The sequence below is a fragment of the Zingiber officinale genome, chromosome 11A (assembly GCF_018446385.1).
Source record: "Zingiber officinale cultivar Zhangliang chromosome 11A, Zo_v1.1, whole genome shotgun sequence".
Lineage (NCBI taxonomy): Eukaryota > Viridiplantae > Streptophyta > Magnoliopsida > Zingiberales > Zingiberaceae > Zingiber > Zingiber officinale.
Window position 1 is genome coordinate 11,814,730 of NC_056006.1, and position 24,242 is coordinate 11,838,971.

At 37.5% G+C, this 24,242-nt stretch overlaps 2 protein-coding genes across 3 annotated transcripts; one reads left to right on the forward strand and one right to left on the reverse strand.

The window, feature by feature from the left end:
* Positions 1-226: 226 nt before the first annotated feature.
* On the forward strand, positions 227-14,152 carry LOC122032365 (protein MULTIPOLAR SPINDLE 1-like). Of its 2 annotated transcripts, none has more exons than XM_042591650.1 (10): positions 227-406; positions 499-556; positions 637-777; positions 894-953; positions 9,731-9,813; positions 9,904-9,961; positions 10,347-10,460; positions 12,800-12,992; positions 13,331-13,401; positions 13,723-14,152. In XM_042591650.1, exons 1-10 carry the CDS (start codon positions 269-271, stop codon positions 13,905-13,907), a joined length of 1,101 nt encoding a protein of 366 aa, XP_042447584.1. In that variant the 5' UTR covers positions 227-268; the 3' UTR covers positions 13,908-14,152. The 2 variants fall into 2 exon arrangements, with proteins under 2 accessions (XP_042447584.1, XP_042447585.1); XM_042591651.1 differs by having other exon boundaries at positions 13,331-13,459; positions 13,723-13,859.
* Positions 14,153-14,840: 688 nt separating this feature from the next.
* Positions 14,841-24,209, reverse strand: LOC122032278. Its single transcript, XM_042591559.1, has 6 exons — positions 23,810-24,209; positions 22,718-23,002; positions 18,337-18,510; positions 18,150-18,256; positions 17,164-17,489; positions 14,841-15,641 (listed from the first exon to the last, which is right to left on the reverse strand). The coding sequence occupies exons 1-6, from the start codon at positions 23,957-23,959 to the stop codon at positions 15,082-15,084; spliced, it is 1,602 nt and encodes a 533-aa protein (XP_042447493.1). The 5' UTR covers positions 23,960-24,209; the 3' UTR covers positions 14,841-15,081.
* Positions 24,210-24,242: the final 33 nt, after the last annotated feature.

The following is a 24,242-nucleotide window of genomic DNA, read 5'->3' on the forward strand; positions in this document are numbered from 1 at the left end:
AAAAATAACTAAAATCACTTATAATTAATTGATCAGTAAAACACAGCTAAAATTATTACAATAATAATAATTATAATTATTATTATTATTACTATTATTATTATTATTATTATTATTATTATTATTATTATTATTATTATTATTATAATAATGCTGCTTGACGCGGCGATAAAAAAACAGGTCGATACAGTGGGTTTTCAAATCGCCTCCGGCTTAGCTGCTGCATTCCGCGTGCTCTGAAGCCCCCTCTCTTCTTCAGACCGTTGCCATGGCTCCTACTCCAACCACTCGCTCGGACTCCTCCTTGAAGGTCGCCATCGCCCTCGCCCTCGCCCGCTTTAGCAAGCTCCACCGTTCCTCTCCCACCTCCTCGTCACCTTCAGATGCTCAGCGTTGGAAGCGGAAGGTACTTCACCGTCCCTTTCGCCTCTTCCTTCTCCCTCTACGGTTTGATCAGAATCCCTAATCTTAATCTTCGGAATTTTATGATTGGTTAAGGCCAAGGACCGTAAGAGGGAGATCCTCAAGCTACGAGAAGAGATCCAGCAACTTGAAGGTCGCCTCTCTTTAACCTCTTCCCGCTGTGTATATCTGCTCATTTCTCTTTTTGTTAATATCAAGTTCTCGATGTCTTAGACGGGAGTTCATGCGAGGCCGATCTCCCGATCGCGTCGTGCCCGTGCCATTTCTTTGGTGCGATCGGTGAGTCGGGTGAAGATGGTGGTGGACGAGGGCATTGGATCGATGAGGTGTTGAGGCGGAGGTTCCTTAGACTGGGTAATTCATATTTTTCTTTTGGGGGGTTCTGTTTCTGTTGATTTTCCTACATTTGTTTTTCTTTTCAATTTCTATGCAGTAACATGTGCATGAGTTGGAATTTTGTTTTTGGACAGTTCGCTGGAAGGAGAGGAGGAAAAAAGTAGAACGACCTCTGGATCGAAAAAGTTTGCTAGGTAGGTTGATTGTTCATTTTGGGTTCTAATGCGGTACCATCCTAGATGATTTTCTTTTTTTTTTAAAAAAAAAGTTTTTACAGATCTATTTTGTTATGGTAGGAATTTTACTTCTTTTTTTTTAAAGTGAAAGAGGGAAAGCTATTAGCCTAGCCAGTATATTGATGAAGAATAATGTGGGTAGACCATGATATTCACAACAGCCCCTGCCCATGCATTTGATCTTGCAGGCTACTTAGGCAATGATAAGACCATAGCTCTAGTGGAAGATAGATTATTATAGCATCATGGAGTGGACATCTTACATGACACCTCGGCAATGATAAGATCATAACCATATTGAAAGATAGATTCTTATGACATCTTGGAGTGACATGTTGTAAATGCTGCTTTTAATTGTCACACATGTTAGACGACCAAGTCTATCAACTAGAAAGATACCTATTCCACAAACCTATGAAGATATCTTTGTTAGGGTCGATTGATGCTAGAGGGTGGAGGAGGGGACTGGAGAGAACCTGTGAGAGAGGAGAGCGTCGAGATCTCTCGAGTTGCTGCGAGGAAGATGACTTTAAACTCGATGTTTCCTTCGCAACAATCACATCCCAATCGATTGACCAATCGATTGGGGAAGCTTGAATCGATCGGTCAATCGATTCAGAGTGCCTCTGTGCTCTGCTAGAAAAGGCCTGAATCAATCACCCGATCGATTCAGCCTTTATCGCGTCGCGCGCGATTTCTAGCTGCCAATCGATCGGCCGATCGATTAGCGGTGCCCAATCTATCGGCTGATCGATTGGGGGGCTTCTGTGTGCGCGATATAAGCTCCCAATCGATTGGGCTGCTGTTTATCGTAGCACTGTGCCCAATCGATCAGCTGATCGATTGGGCTTGGTCCAATTTGATCACTTGATCAAATTGACCAGCCCTAGCTTGCCCGAGTCAAGTTTAGGGCTCCTAAACCCAACATCCGGTCAACCGTGATCTGTTGAGACTCCTCGTGCCTAGTATCCGGTCAACCTTGATCTGTTGGGGCTTCTTCACCAAGTGGCTGGTCAATCCTTTGACCCACTTGGACTTTTCTTCTCGTGGCAAGTGTTCGGTTAACCTTGACCCACTTGGACTTATCGTCTCGTGCCAAGTGTCTGATCGATTATTTGACCCACATGGACTTTTCTCCTCGTGCCAAGTGTCCGGTCAATCTTAACCCACTTGGACTTACCATCTCATGCCAAGTATTCGGTCCTCGATGACCCACTTGGACTTCCTTCCACCAGATGTCCGGTCACCCTTGACCCGTCTGGATTTCCTTGTGCCAAGTATCCGGTCACTCCTTTGACCAACTTTAACTTCCCAACACCAGGTGTCCGGTCAACATTGACCCACCTAGATTTTCACGTGTCTGGCTTCACTAATCGGGTCTTTGCATCTGCCTAGCTTCACTCACTAAGACTTTCCATCTGTCTGACTTTACTCAGCAGAACTTTCCCTCTGTCTGACTTCACTTACTAAGACTTTCCATCTGCCTGGCTTCACTCAGCAGGACTTTCCCTCTGCCTGACTTCACTGACTTTCCCTCTGCCTGACTTCACTCACCAGGACTTTCACCTGCCTAGCTTCACTCACTAGGTCTTTCCCAGTCAAGTATCTGGTCAATCCTTTGACCTACTTGACTCTTCTTCACATCAACCTAGTCAACCCTTGATCAGAGGAAAATTGCATCAATAATCTTCCCAAATGAACGATTGCTCCTGCAATCTCCATATATTGTCAAAATCGAAACCCAAACATCGAGACTCAAATTTGAGCCAACTCAAGCGTAGTCAACCTGGTCAACCTTGACCCAGGAGATATTGCACCAACAATCTCCTCCTTTTTGACAATACCTTTAAATTAGGCTAATCCCATAGCCTCAACTTCTTCTTCATGTCAAAGCATGAATAAGGGTTTCCTTCATTCTCTTCCTTCCTAGAGAACAAACTCCCCCTTTGGATAATGAAGACATAATTTAAACCTTATATTCTTCCCCAAACTTTCCTAGAGGGCAATGAAGGTCTAACTTAAACTCTACATTCTCCCCCTATTGGCACACATCAAAAACTCTCCCCCTGAAGAGTTACTCAACGTTTTTCACAACCTCACATGTTGTTCGCAACACTACAATGAAGGTCTCATACCCTTCACTATATCCAATGCTCACCTTGAGCATTAAACCACGTCACACTGCTCATCTAAGAGCATTCATTATTCCAACAATAAAGGTCCCATACCCTTCATTGTAGCCAATGCTCACCTTTGAGCATTAATCCATTCTATAATGCTCATCCTAGAGCATCCACAACTCAAATGAAGATACCCACTCTATATTGTTTTTCAATGCTCAACCTTGAGCATTTATTCGAACAAAGATTAACCACCTTCCATGGTATTTGAAAAATTAATTTTCATGTCCTTAACGAGTAACTCCCCCTAAAGGCATGCTCCAAACTTCTGTCATTGCACCAACAATGACTTGGAATCCCTAAATCTTTAGGAATCCCAAAACTTGAAGTTTTAAGGTTCAAGAGATTCAATATTGAAACCAACCTCATCCTAAACTTCAATCTAGTGGTCCTTAACCATTTCTCCTTGTTTTCATCATGAAAACTACCCTTTAATGTATATAAATATATTCCAAGGGTTAAAGTGCTGAAATCAGGTTTTCCCAGCCAAAATCAACCTTCTCAATCGATTGGGGTTGGGGCTCAATCGATTGACACCATTTCAATCGATCGCCTAATCAATTCCGCGAGCTTCTATTCGCTGAGAAAGTGCTTGAATCGATCCACTGATCGATCCAGACTTGAGTGAATCGATCGGTTGATCGATTCAGTGAGTTTCTGTTCACGGGAAACCCTTCTCAATCAATCACCCGATCGATTGAGACACTCCAATAGATCGGGTGATCGATTGAAAGTCTGATTTCCTGAAAGTGAATTTCAGCCGAAATTCAGAAATGCCCTAAAAATTCTACAAAATTCTAAAAATCATGAAACTTCTTGTAGACATTATTTAGGGTATATACTATCATGGAAAAATAGTTTACTAAGAAAATACACCTTATTTTCAAGGATTGACACAAACTTGAAAACTTGTAAAAACTTTAATGTTTCTTCCAAGTTTGTGTCTAACTTTTCCATGATGATTGCTATCAAAAGATAGCCTTCACCAAGGTTTTCCAAAGTATATTTAAAATGATTTTCAAAATCAATTTCCAACCATGTTCTTTGGGCTCAATGCATATGACTTGTACATTAACTTTTCCAGTGATTGGAGTACACATAACTATGTGTTTAGATGAAATCAAAACTCAAATAGATGCACTAAATCAACATCTTGAGTCTTATTCATCATCCTAACATCTCACTTGTATCTAATGTGCACTAAAACATATACAAGTCACCTTATAGTCTTTGTGAGATGCAGATTTTGGTTTTGCCTTAAACTTGGGATTATGTATATCTATCTAGGCATTTTAGGAATTATGAACATCTACCTAGGATGTCACTTGTTAGTAAATATCATTGTCCTTAATTACAAGGAAATTAAAATGATGCATGATGAGTTATGACATACATTAAAAGGAATAATTTTCAAAAGAAAATATACTATTACTACATGATGTATGTATGACATGACATGATATTTTTGTTTGTTTTTCATAATAAGCATGAATGCAAAATATGATGTTATGGCATATACTGGGCAAACAATCATGGCAATTTAGCATAAATAAAATATACCTAGATATTTTATCTAAGTATCCTTAATCCTTAGCTAAGCCTAAAATTAATCCTTGATTTGCCCCTATTATCTTCTTCAAGAAATTGCCAAACCCCAATTTGACATTTCTTTTACTCTTTCCCAATTGTGCCAATTAAAATTAAGTCCAATTCCTCAAAATTTGACACATTTTACTCTTCCAAAAAGTAACCAATTAATTCTTTTTATTTTCAAAGGTTAACAAAATCTTGAAAATACCTCCAAGTGTCAACTTCATCAAGGTTGGGTTAACTACCCTTCCAATTAGAGTTGACACTCTCTAAACCCATCTAGGGTGTAGGGAAAATGCTCCTAGGAACCCAAAACCTATTGGTGCTCCTTGGATGTTCTAGGTATACACTAGGGATAACTTCCCTAGATACGTTCCTAATGACCTTTCTAAGCTTCTTAGAAGCCTTGGTCACTTCCACTAGGTCAACTCTAGGAATTGCTTCCCTTGTGACCTTCTTAGTGACATTCTTAGACTTCTTAGAAGTCTTAGTCACATTAGTCTTGGCAAAAATACTTCTAGGGATAACTTCCCTTGTATCTTTGACTTGACCCCTAGACCTAGGATTGACTTCATAACTATATGGAACCCTATGATAAGAAGGAACATCCTTCTTGGTTTTGGGTTTGTTTCCCAAACCTCTATAACCATTGGATAGTTCTTGTCTAACTCTCCTTAGGTTATGTTCATTTTGATCCTTAATAATATTTTCCATTTTCTTTAGGGTATTTTTTAATTTATCAAGCCTTGACCTCAAGGCTTGGTTTTTCAACCTTAAATCCTTAGATTTTGATTTTTCTTGATTTCTATAAGCATTTCTATTTTTAGGCCTATAACTAAAATCCTTAGAGTTATTACCTAATTTGTCTACCTTCCTAGCCTTAGGTGTGGTAGTCTTAGCATAATAAGCCATATGATTTTCCTTAATTCTATCATACTTCCTATTTTCATGATAAATAGCATTAAAGTGATATAAATATCATGGGTCAAAGGAATAGGTTCAATGAATGATACCTTGGATTTTATCTTGGAAGCTCTCCCTTAACTTGTGTTTCCTCCTTTGACTTTGGTCGGCTTCTTCCCTTTAGGACATTGACTCCTATAATGTCCTCTTTGATTGCAAGAGAAGCACACAATGTGCTCCTTGCCCTTGCGTTCCACAGGATCGACTCTCTTGGGCTTCTCCTTGCCCTTGGGTGCCACTTGGTCCTTCTTGGCCATTTTTGGGCACTTGCTCTTATAGTGTCCTCTTTCCCTACACTCAAAGCAAATAATGTGATTTTTATTATTTAAAATTGAAATTGTTATACCTTTGCTTGTAGGGGTGACACAAGATCCTCCGTTTGATTTTTCTTGATTTGTGGAAGTGGCACCATCTTCTTCTTCTTCTTCATTTGATCCGGAAGTGGAAGCCTCTTCTTGCTCCGGTGTCAATACATGACGCTCCCCCTCAATCCTAGAGGTGGAGGCTTCTTCATCTTCATCCTCTTGCTCATTGAACAAAGAGTATGCTCCCTCTTTGCCTTTTTTGTTGCATTCCATTGAGGATGAAGCTTCTTGTTCTTCTCCTTCGGAAGTTGAGCATCTCTCTACTTCGGAGTCCGCTTCCTCTTGATCTTGATCCAATGAGTCATCCTCTTTAGATTCTTCTTGGTTTGGTACAGTGGAGGGGACCTCATGGAGTTTAGCCAATTTACTTCATAGCTCCTTGGCATATTCAAATTCTCCTATTTGTTTCAAAATGTTGCTTCGCAATATGTTGACCAATACTCTGGTCACTTTGTCATTGGCCTCTCTTCTTTGAATTTTCTCTTGGCTCCACTTACTCTTCTTGAGAATTTTGCCTTTTGAATTTGTTGGAGCTTGGAACCCTTCCATTAGAGCAAACCATTGCTCTATGTCCACTATGAAGAAATTTTCGATCCTTGATTTCCAAAGATCGAAACTTGTTGATGTGTACGTTGGAGGCACCCTCGTGTCGAATCCGAATCCATCTCAGAATTCCATTTGAAGTTGAGCCTTGATGAAATCTTTGACTTGTTGAATTTGGTGCTTCAACTTCTTCTCCCTCTAGCTTGTTGCCCTTTCCGGCGGTGATTCCGGTGAAAAGCGACCTTACTCTGATACCACTTGTTAGGGTCGATTGATTCTAGGGGGGGGATGAATAGCTCTTCGTGCTTCGGTTGCTTGCTTTGATAATGTTGTTGCAGCAGAAAACACTCAAGCAACTCTCACAACGCTAGCACAAGAGATTTACTTGGTATCCACCTCAAGAAGAGGTGACTAATTCAAGGATCCGGACTTCACTCACTCATCCACTATGAAATAACTCCTCGATAACTACCGGAGGCGGAGAAGCCTCGTACAAGCTCACACACAAAGATATACAAGAAGAAAGATATACAAGCTAATACAATCTCAAATCTTACAAGATTTACAATGAAGAAACCCTAACTTGCTTTTCTTCTTACTTGTGTGGAACACCTCTTGACCTTGGACGTGCAGTAACACTTTGCTCCAAGAAGCTTCAAGAACTGGCCAGAAACTGTGAGAATCGTTAGAGAGGAGAGCGTCGAGATCTCTCGAGTCGCTGCGAGGAAGACAGCTTTAAACTCGATGCTTCCTTCGCAACAATCACATCCCAATCGATTGGGGAGGTCTGAATCGATCGACCGATCGATTCAGAGTGTCTCTATGCTCTGCTGGAAAAGGCCTGAATCGATCGCCCGATCGATTCAGCCTTTATCGCATCGCGTGCGATTTCCAGCTGCCAATCGATCGGCTGATCGATTGACGGTGCCCAATCGATTGGCTGATCGATTGGGGAGGCTTCTATGTGCTTGATATAAGCTCCCAATCGATCGGCCGATCGATTGGGTTGTTGTTTATCGTAGCACTGTGGCTAATCGATCAGCTAATCGATTGGGCTTGGTCCAATTTGATCACTTGATCAAATTGACCAACCCTAGCTTGCCCGAGTCTAGTCTAGGGCTTCCAAAACCAACATCCGGTCAACTGTGACATGTTGGGACTCCTCGTGCCTAGCATCCGGTCAACCTTGACCTGCTGAGACTTCTTCACCAAGTGTCCGGTCAATCCTTTGACCCACTTGGACTTTTCTTCTCGTGGCAAGTGTCTGGTCAACCTTGACTCACTTGGACTTATCGTCTCGTGCCAAGTGCCCGGTCAATCCTTTTGACCCACATGAATTTTTCTCCTCGTGCCAAGTGTCCGGTCAATCTTGACCCACTTGGACTTACCATCTCGTGCCAAGTATTCGGTCCTCCAGGACCCACTTGGACTTCCTTCCACCAGATGTCCGACCACCCTTGACCCTTCTGGATTTTCTTATGCCATGTATCCGGTCACTCCTTTGACTTACTTGGACTTCCTAACACCAGGTGTCCAATCAACCTTGACCCACCTGGATTTCCACGTGTCTAGCCTCACTCACCAGGTCTTTGCATCTGCCTAGCTTTACTCACTAGTACTTTCCATCTGCCTGGCTTCACTCACCAGGACTTCCCTCTGCCTGGTTTCACCTACCTAGCTTCACTCATTAGGTCTTTCCCAGTCAAGTATCCAGTTACTCCTTTGACCTACTTGACTCTTCTTCACATCAACCTGGTCAACCCTTGACCAGAGGAAAATTGCATCAACAATCTCCCCAAACGGACGATTGCTCCTCCAATCTCAATATATTGTCAAACATCGAAACTCAAACATCAAGACTCAAACTTGAGTCAACTCAAGCTTAGTCAACCTGATCAATCTTGACCCAGGGGATATTGCACCAACAATCTTAATATAACTTTAATGTTGTACTCTTGAGACTAGTCAATGTCATGATAGTTCTTGTGGTTCTAGACATTTTCTAAAGTAACACACTTTATTCATGTGGCAAAAAGCTAGTGATACATTACAGCGTCTATCTGCTTCATAAAGAGTTAGATTGCATGAGTTACATACGTTTATCGTGTTGAATATGAATGTTAAGATCATTAATTACATTATAAAATTTTAAGTGAAAATGATTGGCACCAAATTTTAGTTTTATCTATACTTCATCTGCATTCTAATGGTCAAGTTGAGTTTCCAACCATAACTTTGGCAACTTGCTTATTGACTAGTTGTAAAAAAAAATTGGTATTTAAGATTGTATTTCATTTCAATTGTCCAATTTGCTTGTAAGAAGGTACGGCAAATGAAGATCTCGTGCCCTTCCATAGCAAGAGGATAAATAAAACTTCATACCTTTTTAAGGCAGGGTGCATAGGAAGGCATCATAATCATCGGAGGTAAGAAGAAAAAGAAGACCTTAAACCTATAGTTATTAGAACCATATTGAAAATCAAGATCTGGATTGTTAGTCGAACCAGTGGGTCAATTGATCTGATTGCATATCAACCCATACTGGAAAGCAAGGAACATCAGATGCCTTTGAGGTAGATGTTCCTTGATGAGTGTCTCTTGATGTAGCAACTGCCTAACATGACATCTTACAAGGTAAGAGGGAAGAGCTCACATATCCTTTGAGGTAAAAGGGAAGAGAAGACTTCATGTCTTTTGATGGAAGAGAAGTTCTCTTGCCTTTTGGCAAGAGGCTAAGGAAGATCTTTTACTTTTGGAGGTTGGAAGTAAGAGAAAACCTCTTCTCATGCCTTTTGAGGTAAGAGGAAAGTAAAGATCTCATATCTTTTGAGGTAACAGGAATGACCTCATATCTTACAACATAAGAGAAAAGATAGGAGGGGGATTGCACTTGCCCTTCTCGTACTGAGTTTTACTGCTCTAGTAAACAGCAAACTCTACTTTTACTGCTCTTTTTGTCATCTATAAAAACTATACCTTGAATTGTATTTGGTTGAATTTCAACCATATGAATACTTAACAAATTTGTTAATTTTAGAATTTTGCTTTGGTATAGAAGTTTCTCTGAGATTGCATGTTAATCTTTTACATGCAGTGTTTGACAACAACAATGAGATAGAACAGCTTGGTGCATCAATAAATTTCTTGGTGGAGCATACCGATAATTTCTTTTTGAAAGTAAGATAATTCCAGTTAAAGATAACCAATTACATAGCTATCAGTTGCTCTAGAATTTCATATGTTTCTTGTTCTCTATTTGCTATGCAGGCCGAAATGAGCACTTCTTTTGCTGCTTTTTCTCATCAGGCTGTGGATTTCATTGTAGGTAAGAATTACTATTAAACCTATTTTGTTTTTTTTATTTCCACTTTAACTGTTTTGTTTTCTGTTGTACATTTCAACATAGTTGAATTGCAAATGCTATTTGGAAAAAATAATTATAAAGGATATAGGAGTCATTTATACATTTTCTCACCTTTAGTTTATTTTGGTAGATCCTCTTGTTTAAGATGATAAGTTGTTTAAATTAATTTGAAATTCGTAATTTTGTTCAGTTCAAGATGATTTTGGTAGAAGTTTAATTTAATTTGCTTTCTTTCCTAATTTGCAATTGGTTTATTTTTTAGTTTGATTGAATCAATTATTTTGTTCTTATTATTTTCAAGTAAATTTTGTTAGTGTTGAGAATTTTTTTTCAATGTTTTCTGAAGCCTCAGTCAAGAATATACTGTCATCAAAAAAAGAACCTGACCTCATTGAAGATACTGTGAACGGGTTAATTATGCGCTTGATCAGAAGAATGTGTACCATCCCAGAACATGACGGTACTTTATATTTTGATAGCATAATAATTTTCTTGGGTTTGATTAAAAGCAAAAGGTCATGGCTATATTTGTTAAATCTTTCCATATTTGCTGTCACAGATTCTTGTAGTTCAGTTTAACTCTACTGTGAAGACAAGCTGCAGGATCCGATTTTTATTATTTCATTGAACAATTTCTAAGTATATTACTTTGAACACTACAAACATATCATTATAAGTGCCTTTTTATTTTTAACCTATCTAAGAACATCTGATATTTTTCTTTTTGATTTAAGGTCAACGAGCAGTTAAAAAATTGTTGCCAATTAGTGTTTGAACTTTAACAATTATCCAAGTTAAGAGGTTATATACACTTGACATTCTACAGGAATATTGTTAATAAATTCTTTTTGGAAAAACTTTATCAAATCTGTTACAGAATTCTGTTATAAAGGAAGAACCATGCCGAAAACCATATTTCAAGATGGCTTATTTCATTTAATCCCCTTCGACATGGTGGCACTTAAGAAGAATGACAGGTGTTAGGTTAGGTTGCCAACAAGAGCATAGTGTTTGGTTTTCACTAATCTGGTTCCGCAATGTTGGGTTCTCATAAATGATAATGTTTTAATCTTTAGTCTATTAAGTTAAAACTCAAACATCATTAAATATGCACTTTCCCTACAAACCTTTTTGAGGTTAGCTGTTAATCATCCAGCTTTGACTATTTCCATTTCTCTGGTAGGTGACTTTTGAATTCTGATATTTTGATGATTTGTATGGATCATTTTCAGTCATTAGACCATTGCAATTGCCATATTATCACCAAGCCCACTAATTCATCATGCATACAAACTAATCTTTAGTGATGGTAACTTAAAAGCACTCAGAGTCAGGTCATTCGAGTGACTCTTTGGTTATGGTTAAGCTCGTTTGCCATCAAGTTTTGATCAAGACCAATCAAAGATAATAAGACCCTTGTCCTTTTTTGTTACGACCACATTGGATGATGAGCAGACCTTCAGTATATTAGTTCATGTTGTTCAGAGTTCAGACCCTTTGAAGCTTTGATCATTTGCAGATCTAGTGATAAAGTTCTTCATATTAGGATCATATTTAGTAAGGTCTCTTATGGTCAGATTCCTTAAGATATTGATTTGCCTAGCCTGTTGAGAATTGATTAGACTCTTTAAGCAATGGCATGGATAATCACTAAACAATGCAAGTAAAAATATGAGTGTGCAGTGACATGATCCTTTATCTGTCTTTTATGTTGATTTTGTTGATGAGGGTATAGCCTGGGATAACATGTCAGATCAATCCTCGTGCATTTCATAATAGCCAATCTGATCCATTGTTTGTCTTTATTATTGATTCATTTTGCTTTATAGCTTAGATTACCTTCTTTATAACAAAAACATCCTCGTGCATTTCAAATTGAAGGTTAGTCGTGCAAGATCCAACTTATATGAAGGCTAATTAAGTTATAAATACATTTGCTAATGAAATTGAGGTTTCTCAAATATGCTTGTACTACACCTTGCAACAATTGTGCAAATACATATTATTTTAGTTAATGTTCATGAACTTCCAAAAAAATAGTTCTATTGATTTTCTATCCACTCCAATCAAATAATAGCAATAACCTACAATTAAATATTGAACCTTTTCAGCTGCTTTTGCCACCTCAAAACATGCCTTTATGTGTCTCCAAATTGAGGAAATTCAGGTTTGGAAGCCCATTTGGCAAGGGTTTTTTGGAGGAAGGATGTAATGGAAGAGGAAGAACAAGTAAAAGAAGAGGATATGAGGGTTTCAGAGTAGAAACAAAGATCATGAGCAGGCTGAAGGGTGGCTGTGAGGAAGAGTGGAGATGAAAGAGGAACAAGGGTTTGGAAAGTGTAGAATAAGAGGGTGAAGTTTTCTGGATCATGAGAGTAGAAGTAAAGTTGGAGGAAAATTTTAATTGAATCTTAGAAATGTCAATTTGACATGAGAACGTACAATTTGCTCATAAATTCAAGGAAAAAGCTAGTGGATTCATGCACTTTGTTCATTCTAATCTTTTCCTTTCTCTTGTTTGACCATTGTAAGATATGAACATGCATGAAGTAATACTGCCTTATAAATGGATGAAATCGTCAGTGCAATGTTATCTTTGAGTGTTTCCATTTTTTATTAATAAAATGAAACCTCTTTTGCCTAGATTTTTCAGTTGACGTGTTTTGTTTTTGCATGCATAAGTAAACATAGTTCTTGAATCATTCAATGAAAAATTTGTAGAATTATAGTTCAATGCCATGTGCTGACTTTACCTGTTGTTACTTGTTCTTTGTTGATTCTTTTGTTTTGCGGTATCAGGGGCCCTGAATTCTGCTCCAGATCCTCAGTCTTGTGTTCAACACATAATCAGAAAACTTGGAAACGAGCCATTTATTGGTCAAAGAATTCTGCTTTCCGTTTCTCAGAAGAGTGCGGCAGTTGTTGAAAGCTTACATTTTATGGATCCATTTGACGAGTCCTTCCCTTGCCTTCACGGAAGCATGTTTTTGATGTATGTTTTAATTTATAACTATATGGTAATGTTTAGTGTAACTCTATGGGGAGCCATGTGATTAAAGTAGTTATCTATTTTCTTTCTGCAAATATTGTATTCTCTCTAAAGTTCCCTTAGATTTTTTATGTTTGGTCAAGGTGAACTAGTACTTTTTCTGAGTTCCTAGTGCATTGCTTGAATGCCTTACAGGAGTCAGGCTTTTGATTGCTTACATGCAATACTTGAATACCTTTTTTTAACTTTTTGGAAATTTTTAGTTCCTGCTTAGCAAAAATAATGCATTTCTCCTTCCTGATTTAAATGAAAATATTTCTAACATGCCTGCCCAAATGCAGGATTGAACTCATGGAGTTTTTGATATCAGATTATGTGAGAAGCTGGATAAGTATTGAAGTTTTTGACACAAGTAGGTGTTTTTATACTTTCGGATTTCTGATGTCATCCTTGTGTGCAGTCATTTAAAGGTTTGATATGGATTGCACCTAAGTTTCTTAAGCTTTATATTATTTTTTTTTATAGTTTTCGGGGATGATAGCTTCCTTTTTCCATATCTTGTGCAATGTCTTATCGAAGCTTTACAATGTTTTTACTCCAATATCGTAAATATACTTGGTTTCCTACATTACACAAAAGCGGAACACAGTAATTGTTGTGCTTTTTTTCTTGCAGTCTTTGTCATCTTGTGTTGTTGAAGGAAAATTTCCTGACTTATCATTACGTTTTGCAGGACTTCTTGAAGAGTGGATAAGATCAGTTATACAAACACACAAGGCTTCAGAGCTGTTCGAGTCGAGGAATGGACTATATACTCTCTATATTGAACGGGTTATATGCGAGCTGCAAAAGATACTGTCTCCTCTTGCCAAGCAAGGGAAACTTGGTGTGGACATCTTATCTTACCTAACCTGCTGACAAATAGCTATTCTGATGATCCTAAATTCAGTAGCAACATGCTTGGCTGCTGCTTAATCGATGGTAAATGCAACCTTTTCGAATCTCCATTACTCTATTGCAGTAGGAAATATACCTGTCAATTCTTTTTTTTTGTTGTTTTTGTTGATCTACTTTCATGTTTAAGTAATTACCCACCCTGCATTTCATTGGATATGAATTTACTTTCCTTTCAGATTCCCCATTATCAAAGATGATTTCTTTTATTTTTTTTGGTTCAAGTATCTAGATGAATTTAATATTGAAGGCCGACTAGCAATCCGTAGGCTCTTCGATTTTATTTCTGCTCTGATTCACCAGGATTCGCCATTTTATGTGCTATGAATTTCATCAGTGATAAAGTAGGCAAACAAGAAATTAGTTGGATGCACATATTCTGAGAACATCTGTTTAAGCGAAGCCAACTAGTTCGCACTATAGTACTTTTTTTTTTGTTTCAGATAATTCATAATGCTCTATGATAAAAAAAACATATTTGTTGATATACAATCACATCTACTTCTTTCTAAGATGCAGGCTACCATAATCATAATCATGTGTTTAAATTCCAATCTTGTGGCTTTTATATATATATAGGAAAAATAGCACATGACATGGTAGTAAAATCATGGTTTAAAATTTTAAACCATATTAAAATTTTGATTTATGATTGGAATGTTACGATACTCACGGAGGTTGTCAAAATCAACTTCTAAATCTGTATAAATTATACTCTAAAATTTACTAATAGGCAAATTAGAAAAGCCTTTATCTTCAAAATTAGTTGGAAAACATAAAAGGAGAGCTTTAACAAGCAAAGAAATGGTCAGGTAAAAAATGCATTCCTTAGGTAAAGAAATGCATAGTAAATGGTTAAGGAGACGATCTACAACTGGTCAAAGGCGTCTGACCATATGATGCAAAAAGAAGAGCATTTCAACTTAATGTTAGATTAAATGGACAACAAAGGTATGACTTCCACCCTCTTTTAACTGATCCACATGTCTCACAGCAAATGCTTGGAGGCAGCTCCAATTACATTATTCTTCAGGCATATTTACGGGACTTGTATCCTACCAACAACACCTGAAACCCTAAGAAAGTTACCAAAATGACTGCTCTTTACATGAACAAAGAAGAGAATCTGCAAGCTTTGTCAGCTTGAAGATGAGGGACTATCTTCTTCATCTTCTGCGATATTGAACAAGAACTGAGATAGAGAAGCAATGCGCGGGAGATGCATCAGAAAATCTCCAAACGAATCCTTTCTTGACATGCCTGACACTTTCTCTGGAGCATCTTGCTTAGCTATAATGAGCTCCGATGAGTCATTCTGTATGGCATTGTCACTGGATGAAGTGGTGCCACCATTCATCTGCTGGCTCTGTACTGCGATAACATCTTTTTGGAGCAGGGAGCAAAAGGAGTTGACCTTCTTCATGAGAGATTTTTCATCGGAGGAAGATGCATGAGAATCACTGAAGAGGCACTGGACCACCTCTTCCAATGCAGCTCTGTCAGGTACAGCAGCACCAGATAAATGTGGGTTGCCTGGGGTGATCTGCTCGGAGATGCGTTGTTCTAGTCGTCTTACGACGTCGTTGACATACAACAAGGGTTTGGGTCCATGTACTCTCAACTTGTCCCGGCCTCTCTCATTTGATGTGATCTCAGAGTCGACTACATTAGCTCCTTTGCTAAATCCAGGTTTTAGCACTAAAACACAACAACAAACATTACAATGCAATGCAATGCAATTTGTGCATGTGAATTACATATCACCAAAATCTAAATTGTTGCTTATCCTAACAAGCAATTGGGAAATGTCAGTTTTCGATATGAAATTTTAGACTTTCATCTATCAAACAAATTGACAACTAAATTATTTAGAAACCTAGATACGGTGTGCACCCCCAACCATTTGATGGGATGGAAATGATGATATCCCCAAACTGTCACCTTTGCCCTGCGCCGTAGTTAGAACGAGATTGGCTATTATAAAAAAAGGCGAATAGAAATCTTAAAAACAAAAAATGATGCTAGCAAAGTAGTTGAGGCGTCTAGATCAACAGATCTCCCAAAGTAGCTCAAATTGATCTACTAGTTACACAAAACTATCACTCGAATACTCAGCTCCATCAGCACACAAAAACAGGATTTGTACACGAGAAAGGAGTGGCAGAACTAAATTAAAGAGGACAAGAGCTAGAATGAGGAAGAAAGGAATCAGGAAAAAAAGTAATTGGGCAAAAATCAAAAGAGCACCCCCATTACTCCTCTAAAAATCTCTCCAAAATATCCCTGGATTGCAATAGAATTGTAACCCAAAAGTTTCCTTGAAAGTATTCAATTTTTCTAGATTATAGGCAAAATCGTTCTAAGGGTCCATTTTTTTCACAGAATTTTTTGTTTCCAAAAATGTATTTTCTAAATTGTTTGGTCCAATAGAAAACCATAATCGTATAAAATTTCTTTTGGATAATGGAATTTCTCTTGTCTAGGTATTGTTCGAGGAAAATGACTTCTTTTGGAAATGAGTGGAATCAATTTGGGTGGGGCAGATGGACCAGCAGGCAAGCTGGATGGGTTGGTCGACCAAGGTAAAGGATTTCAAAGAATAATCACACACTTCCAATTTGGTATCTTTTTGAATAAGAACAAATGGTTGGTTAGATTCCATAACAATGTATAAACAAGGCATTATGTACACCAATCGATCAAAAAGGCTCAGCTAATGCATGAACGAACTGAAGCTTAAGTTTGCTTGATCCAATGATAAGCCCTCAAATGCACAAGGTATAGATAAATTCAATAATATTTGAACTTTACCTTACTGTTCCACTAAGGTATAGATAAACAGTTATAAATTTTAATGGCCACTTAAATGTTAAAAAAGCTATGACAGAATAAGTTTTCTATTAAACAAATTTAAAAAATAAAATAAAATAAAAAAAGAAGCAAGGAAATTAGTTCTTGTCGGGTATCATGAATTTGAACAAAACAATGTGCCAAAAGAAAATTTAGGAATTTTCAAAGAAAATGAAAGTACAAATCTAAATCATTTTAAAGTATTGGACAATAGGACATATGTTAATAGTTTACCCTAATTCACGGAATAGTATATTGTCTTAGAATTTATCCCAAGGTATTAATTCCATTAGTTGGTAAGTGCAGAATATTTGCCCAAATGAATCACTAAGACATGGATGACTAGCCGACAATTGGAATCAAAAACTACCTGAATTTTGTGAATGAATTTCACCCATGGAAGCATCAGACAATGAAGTATCAGAATCTTTGATGTCACTCTTAACAGAAGCTGATGTGGCAGCACAAGTAGATGGCAATTCATGACTTGCAGAACCATATTTATCCTTCGACATGTCAAAATGATGGCATTTATATTCTTCGTAGTCCTCAAAAACAGAGGATTGTGATTCAAACAAAGGGTTTGCTAAAATAATATCCGGTTCTAAACTTAGCGCATATAACCGTGGATCACATTGGATAATCTTCTCAAAATGCTTGCTTAACTGACCTTGTGGACATTGTAGGAAGTGCCTCCTGAAACAAATGCATATTACATATTTCTAAGGTATTGCAAGATAACATCAGAAATATTCTGAAGAAACTGTAAAGACTAGAATAAAACCCAAGTGATGTTTATAATAAAACAGCCAAAGACCAATAATAACTTCAAATTATCTCGAAGTTATATGACAGTACTTTCAATTTTCCCCCAATAAATAGGTTCCATATAATCATTTTCATGTCTGAGCATATCCACATGCTTAAAGCAATTAATCTCAAATTTAGCAGAAGTACCCTAAGATGATCTTATCTTACTACAGAAAGGTTGCTTAAAATCACCAAGCATATATCTAAGGAAGATACCTGTTTTTATCTTAATTCAAGAAAACAAGTATAGAATGTATACTAAGATGATTATGTCTGGTAACAAGAAAGTGAATAGTTGATGTCAAGACATAATCCTTGTATACATTTAATTATATCAATGCTCTAAAATAGTGGAAAAGGAAAAGAGTCTCAGTAAAAACCGAAATAAGTTATATATAAATACAATCAAGCAAAAAAATAATATTAAAGTTAAATAAAAAAAGCACTATGAACTCAAAGAAAAAAATTCATTGTGAATTAAATTATATTGTTGTGATATCAACAATATCAATTAGTGAACATAAGAAACAACAATATATCTTCTACCTGTGTATACTTGCTTGCCCTTCTGTGAAGTCTGAAGTAGCCTGCCACAGAGTGTGCTTTCTAGGCTGTGGATTAGTCTCCCTAAAAAAAAGAGGTTGCCTACCCAGCTGCAAGAAATAATACATGTTGTCTTGGTTAGTAAGAAATCAGGAAAACACTGCAATTTATTAAGCTCGATTAAAGTTACCACTAAATCCAAAGTCCCTGGACCATTTTCTGGAGAAGTTGCCTTCAGAGCTGTGATATCAGACCATTGGATTTCAATCTTACTCTTGAGACCACCTTCAAGAATCTCCCATACAAGCTTTCGCTTAGCAAAGTAGAACTTGGATACTAAATCTCCTTCATACCTTGATGGATACTATAAAAGAAGGAAAGATAAGTAATTATCACTAGTTCACCCTACTAAACATGAAATGCAAACACAATAATAATAATGCAATGACATTAAAAAAATAATAATAAAAGACAGACATACTAACTCAATTAACAAAAACTATTAACAAAGCAATTTTTTGGTTCAATGTGCCTTAGTTATTTTCATAGAATCAGGATTTGTTTGGTTAAGTCAGAATGGACTAACAGTAAAGCCTTCTAGCATTTATCTGGTTAGTATTTCATAAAACCACCAAATACAAGCATCAAATTAGCAAAATTCTATGGATGTCAAAATTTGTCGAATTTAAAACAAAGAAGTTTGTAAAGCTCTCCAGCAGCTAACCATACCAGAACATATAAATTTGCCGCTGATTAAATCCAGTTCTTTCAAGATACAACTGAATCGGAGGATTAGACTACTGATCTATCTCCTTCAACCACTTTTTTTTGTCTAAAACCAAGAAAAATCGAAAGCTTCTCAAGAACAGTCAAAATCAAGATCACAAATAGAAAACTCAACTTATTCCAATCTGGATTGGCCAAGTTGGATTGGAATTTGCTCAGTCCAATCTCATTTTAGGCAATTTCTCAGAAATATTAAGTGAACGAATACAACAGAAGTCACTGAGAAACATGAAGAAATATCAGGTGAAAATGACCAGTACTAGATCTGTTAGCCAATTGGAAATTAGTGATTGACGGTAAGACTGCTCATTTGAGTAAGAGTTCGTCTCCTACTCACATGCGGAGAGAGGTGTTGTGTGAGAGATGTGAGATCATGCGAGGAACGAATGCCTGAACTGGACCTAATGGAGATTGTTAGAGGTTTTAGATTAAGAGGGTATCCTAGTGGAGAATTAATCCAGTATTAGAAAGTCTAAATTTAGAATCTAATAGTGAGTCCACAAGTACCTGCATAATGGAGGGACTTTTGGACTATTCCGGGGAGCTAGGGGGCTGCGGCAAGGAGATCCATTGTCACCATATCTATTTGGAATATGTAAAGAAATCTTTGGGAGACAAATCCAGCAAAGCACAGTTGGTTCGGCCTTCAGATTTCACCCTAAGTGTGCCTCTAGTACTAACTCACCTAGCTTATGCTCAGTAAAGGTGATGAGAATTCGGTTGCTCCATTATCTACCTATTTGCATGAATTTGGGGAAATAGCTGACCTTCGGGTTAACAAACTGAAGTGACGTTTGGTTAAATGATGGGAATGACTATGGGTATGAGTTTAATAGTAAAGTATAATAGGAATGGGAATGGAAATGAAACCCACCTAATTATATGGGTTTGGTTGATTCCCACAAATCTAGAAATCATTCCCAAACTGTCATTCCCGAACCCACAATCCAAACACCATATTTTACTATCATTCCATTCCCTCATATTCCCAAACCCTCCAACCAAACACCCCCTGAAATCTTGCATCTTCGGATTTCGGACTATAGCTCTCTCCTTAACTCCTTAGTCCTACGTGTTAATGGACGGTCGAGGCACACTCTATCTTATGCACGGTGTGGAATGTTTTTGGAAGTCCCTCTTGTCTGTGCCTTTGGAATCATAGATTGTATCTATAGCATTTGCAGGTCTTTTATATGGGCATCTAAGCATCCTCTGGTTGCTTGGGCTGATATGTGTAATCCAAATGAGGAAGATGGCTTGGGATTCCGGGAGTTAAAGAGTTGGAACTTAGCTCTGCTAGTTAAGGTATTTTGGCAAATTGGGGTGAAAGCATATGCTCTTTGGATCAAATGGATCCACTACAGGTATATGAGGTGCGCAGATGTGTGGTCCTTGGGAAGTAGCCTTTACAAACTCCCCTTTGATTAAGAGGTTATTGTTGATACAAGACCGAATTCTTTAGGAGGTGGGCTCGCCGACTGCTACCGGACAAAGACAGGTAGTTTGGTTCGCACATGACGGTAGAGTGGCTCAAGACTTCTTTAGACATCCCAGTCCAAAGAAGGCATGGGCACAAACAATGTAGAAGACTCACTTGCAACTTAGTCACACTACCACTTACTAGATGTTGGCCTTGGGGCATCTTCGCACTAAAGAAGGTAGGAGTACTTGGAGGATAGATAGGTAGTGCACATTTTGTAGTCGGGTGTTGGGAACGCAAGAGCATTTGTTTTTTGGATGCCCCCTATTGCTGAGTTATAGAGGAGAGTCAGAAATTGACTTCATATGCTGTAGGAGATGTCCACTTTCAGACAGACTCTGAGAGTGTTTGGGAGACGTTACCGTGGGGTATTAACGAAAGCTCGACACTTGGCTTTGTCTTCATTAATACACTATGTATAGAGAGCTAGAAATAAATGTATCTTTGAGGATGAGCAATTGAATGTTAAGCAAATATTCAAGAGTGTGAGTATACATATATACAGGTCCTTAGGGGTGTATTTTGATCTGATGTTGTGTCAGATATAAGTATCTGTGATAGACCACTTTTTGTACTCTTGACTTATGATATGGTATTTTTTCTTATAAAAAAAAGGATGCAATTGAATATTCTTACTTTGATAATGGTGCAATTAGGTGGAAAATTTGCCTTGTATTACTGTTTATGCTAAAATGGTCTTTACTTACCCTTACCATCACATGTTGCAAGTATAACTTTGAATATGAAGATTCAAAAAATGGGATTTACATTGTGAGTGGGATTGATATCGATTTAAGTTGTAACTATGGAATATGAATTACATAGTGTTGCTATTTCCTATGGCTTGTCAAATTCTTAATTCCCAGACACTCATGCCAAATTTGTTTTTTCATGCTCATTGAGCATATTTGTGCTCACACCCCCTATTTATTTTTGGCAAATGGTTTTTCGACTATGTTCTTAGACCCTATGTTTCATTTAGAGCAGTTGAACTTGTGCTTTTCAGAGGTTAACTTATGGCACTTCAGACTTTTGTTGTTTTTTTTTTGGACATAAGATATTAATGTTACTCTAATGGACTAGTGGATATTTATTTACGTTGATGAGATGATTCAATTTGAAGTTTAAATTGTTGGTTTGTTAAAGGTATTGATTTTTAACAACGCAATTTTTATATTATATGTTCAATCTAAATGTTGTAAATTGTTGGTGTCCTTGTAAACTAACTTATTTACTTGTGTTGTCAATGTGTGATGTGTTAGATAATGATTAAAAATTTCTTTTCTGTGAAATGCTAAGTTAATGTAAATAGGGAAATAATAAAATCAGGGGACGTTCTGCTTAAATTCTTCAGGAAACTAAAAGGGTAACTGGTTTAAAAAGAGAAAAGTTGCTGCATCACCCAAAGGACAAGTTTCACTCTAAGAGACTCACTCTTGAGGATGGAATTTCTCTTTATCCTCTCTTTGTCAATGTGTTGATTGAAGTCGAAGATATAGTTGAGCTGGAAAGGATGATAATTGGCTACAAGCTCCATTAACTAAAGTTGTGTTTCACCTTCATACAAATATTATGAATTTGTTTCACTACAATCATGCCTTTGTCAACATTTTTAGTTTCTCTAGCAAACTGGACACAGATAGTATCTATTCTCGTCCTTGAGAGGCAGTGTTAAATGGTATTAAACTAATAGGTCTATTTTTAATATATATATATAACTCACTTCAAACAGTTGGACTAGTGGCAGCAAAGCACTTGAATTGTTGTCCCAATCAATTTACTCAAAGGTCCAGATTCAGAACATTGATTCAGCCAGTTTATGAGAAAATGTACCTAATGATGGTAATATTGGAACCACTATCTAAAGACATTCCAGCAAAGTTCAAGCTTTAGAGTATTAACTAACAACTTGAGGAAATATGAAGTTCTAATTTATAGTCAGTGGCATTTTAGAAGTTCATGCGTCAATGATTCTCCATCATTGTAGAAGAAAGAAAGTGATTCCCATTGCGTGTCAAGAGTTTGAAAAGTTGAACTATATGTGGCACTCAATAACCACAATACAGAGTACAAAGGCAAGAGATCATTGTTGGGACATGCATGTTCAAAAGAATAAAAAAACATTCCAAAGCAGTAGACTAATTTGATTCACAACAGATAATTCATTAGGAAACTGCAATGAATGTAGAATAACTGAAATGTCCAGTGGTTTGAGAAACTTATCAACAGCATTTCAGTTTTCTTTTGAAAATGATATTCACTAAATACAAAATTGCTAAAAGATTTCAACATTCGTATATGTTACCTCCCAAGTTCCAATCCTCAAAAGAGAAGCTGGAAAATTTGATGCCTTCATCTTTTCAGTAACAGTTAAAGCACCAGCAGACTTTGTATCTTTAATTTTGTCTTCATCCAAGATCTTATTGTTCGTTATGCATGAATTGACAGTTGTGGTTGCTTGAGTCAACCTCATCTGAATCAAGTCTAGTAGTGATGGACTCTTTCGCAAGCGAAGACCCAGCGGACTAGGCTCATCAAGTAAGTTATTCTGAATAATCTTAGTTGCGGCCATACTCTCATCTGCTTCCCTCTGATATAACAACAATTAAATACATTAATCCAGGAAAACACATAATTGCCCTAGGTAAAAGAGTGTTAAAGCATATAAAATTTCCTATTACAAAGCAAACCCTTCAGCTGTTATGTAATTGATCCTGTATTAAGAAAAGAGAATGTAAACATTGAAACAGATTTCGTACTAACATAATAGTTCACAAATCATCCAAACAAAATCACCAACATTCTCTGAAATTTGTCTCTGAAATAGGGGAAAAATTTGAAAAAAAAAAAAAAAGGAAGCAGAATACCATGGTTCACAAGATGATTGTTCTAAAATAGGATAATTATGATCCAATTATCCAAAGAATGTGCCTTTCCTCATTTATAAAGACTCAGCACAACTTATTCCCTTGCCAACCTTGAATCAAACAAAACATGTTTGTTCAATGAAGAATCAATGTAAGATGCTCTCATGACATCACTTGCCAAAAGAAAGTCTTGACAAGCCAATCCCTATTTGATGAAGCTTGATGCAATGCACTCTCTTGCCATTACTCAATTTGAAGAAGGTCTCCGATGATTCTAAAACGATCATCAGATGATTTCCTCAATTAATCATCTATAAACAAACATACTCTAGCTCTTTTTTTTTATCAAACAAATTCATGAAAAATATAGCTTTTCGATAAGACTTGGTGAGGGATGTTTCCTAATAACGAGGTACGAAATCAGGCCAAATAAATCTCCAAAAATATTTGAAATCATGTACAATCTATCACAGCTACTAAAACAGGGACGTTTATCTTGAATATAAAAGAAAGCAAATCTTAAGATTCACCTTGGATCTCTTGGTAAGCGACCCATGCTCGTCCTCCAGTTGATCCTCAATCTCCAACTTCACAGGACACGATCCGTCTGCCGCCAGCGGCCACTTCACCGGCAGATCGGACTCCTGCTGCAGCTTTCCGTACCCCGCCAACTGCACCATAAGTCACCACAATCCCCCCTATGTCTGAAAACCCTAGAGCACAGATTCACGCAGCTCTGTTTACCGTTCACAATCCCGAAAACCAGATCCAGAAAGCTCAGAGACCAAGATGACCAACTAACTGTCAGATCAGATGGAGGGGAACAGAATACCCAAATAGCCGGGAGGCGATTCGGAGATGGAGAGGAAGGCGGAGGAATCGGCGAGCTGGCGTCTAGGTCAAAATCAGGGTGGGCCGTTGTTCAACTCGGTTTCGTAGTCGGCGTCAGCGACCGTCCGCACG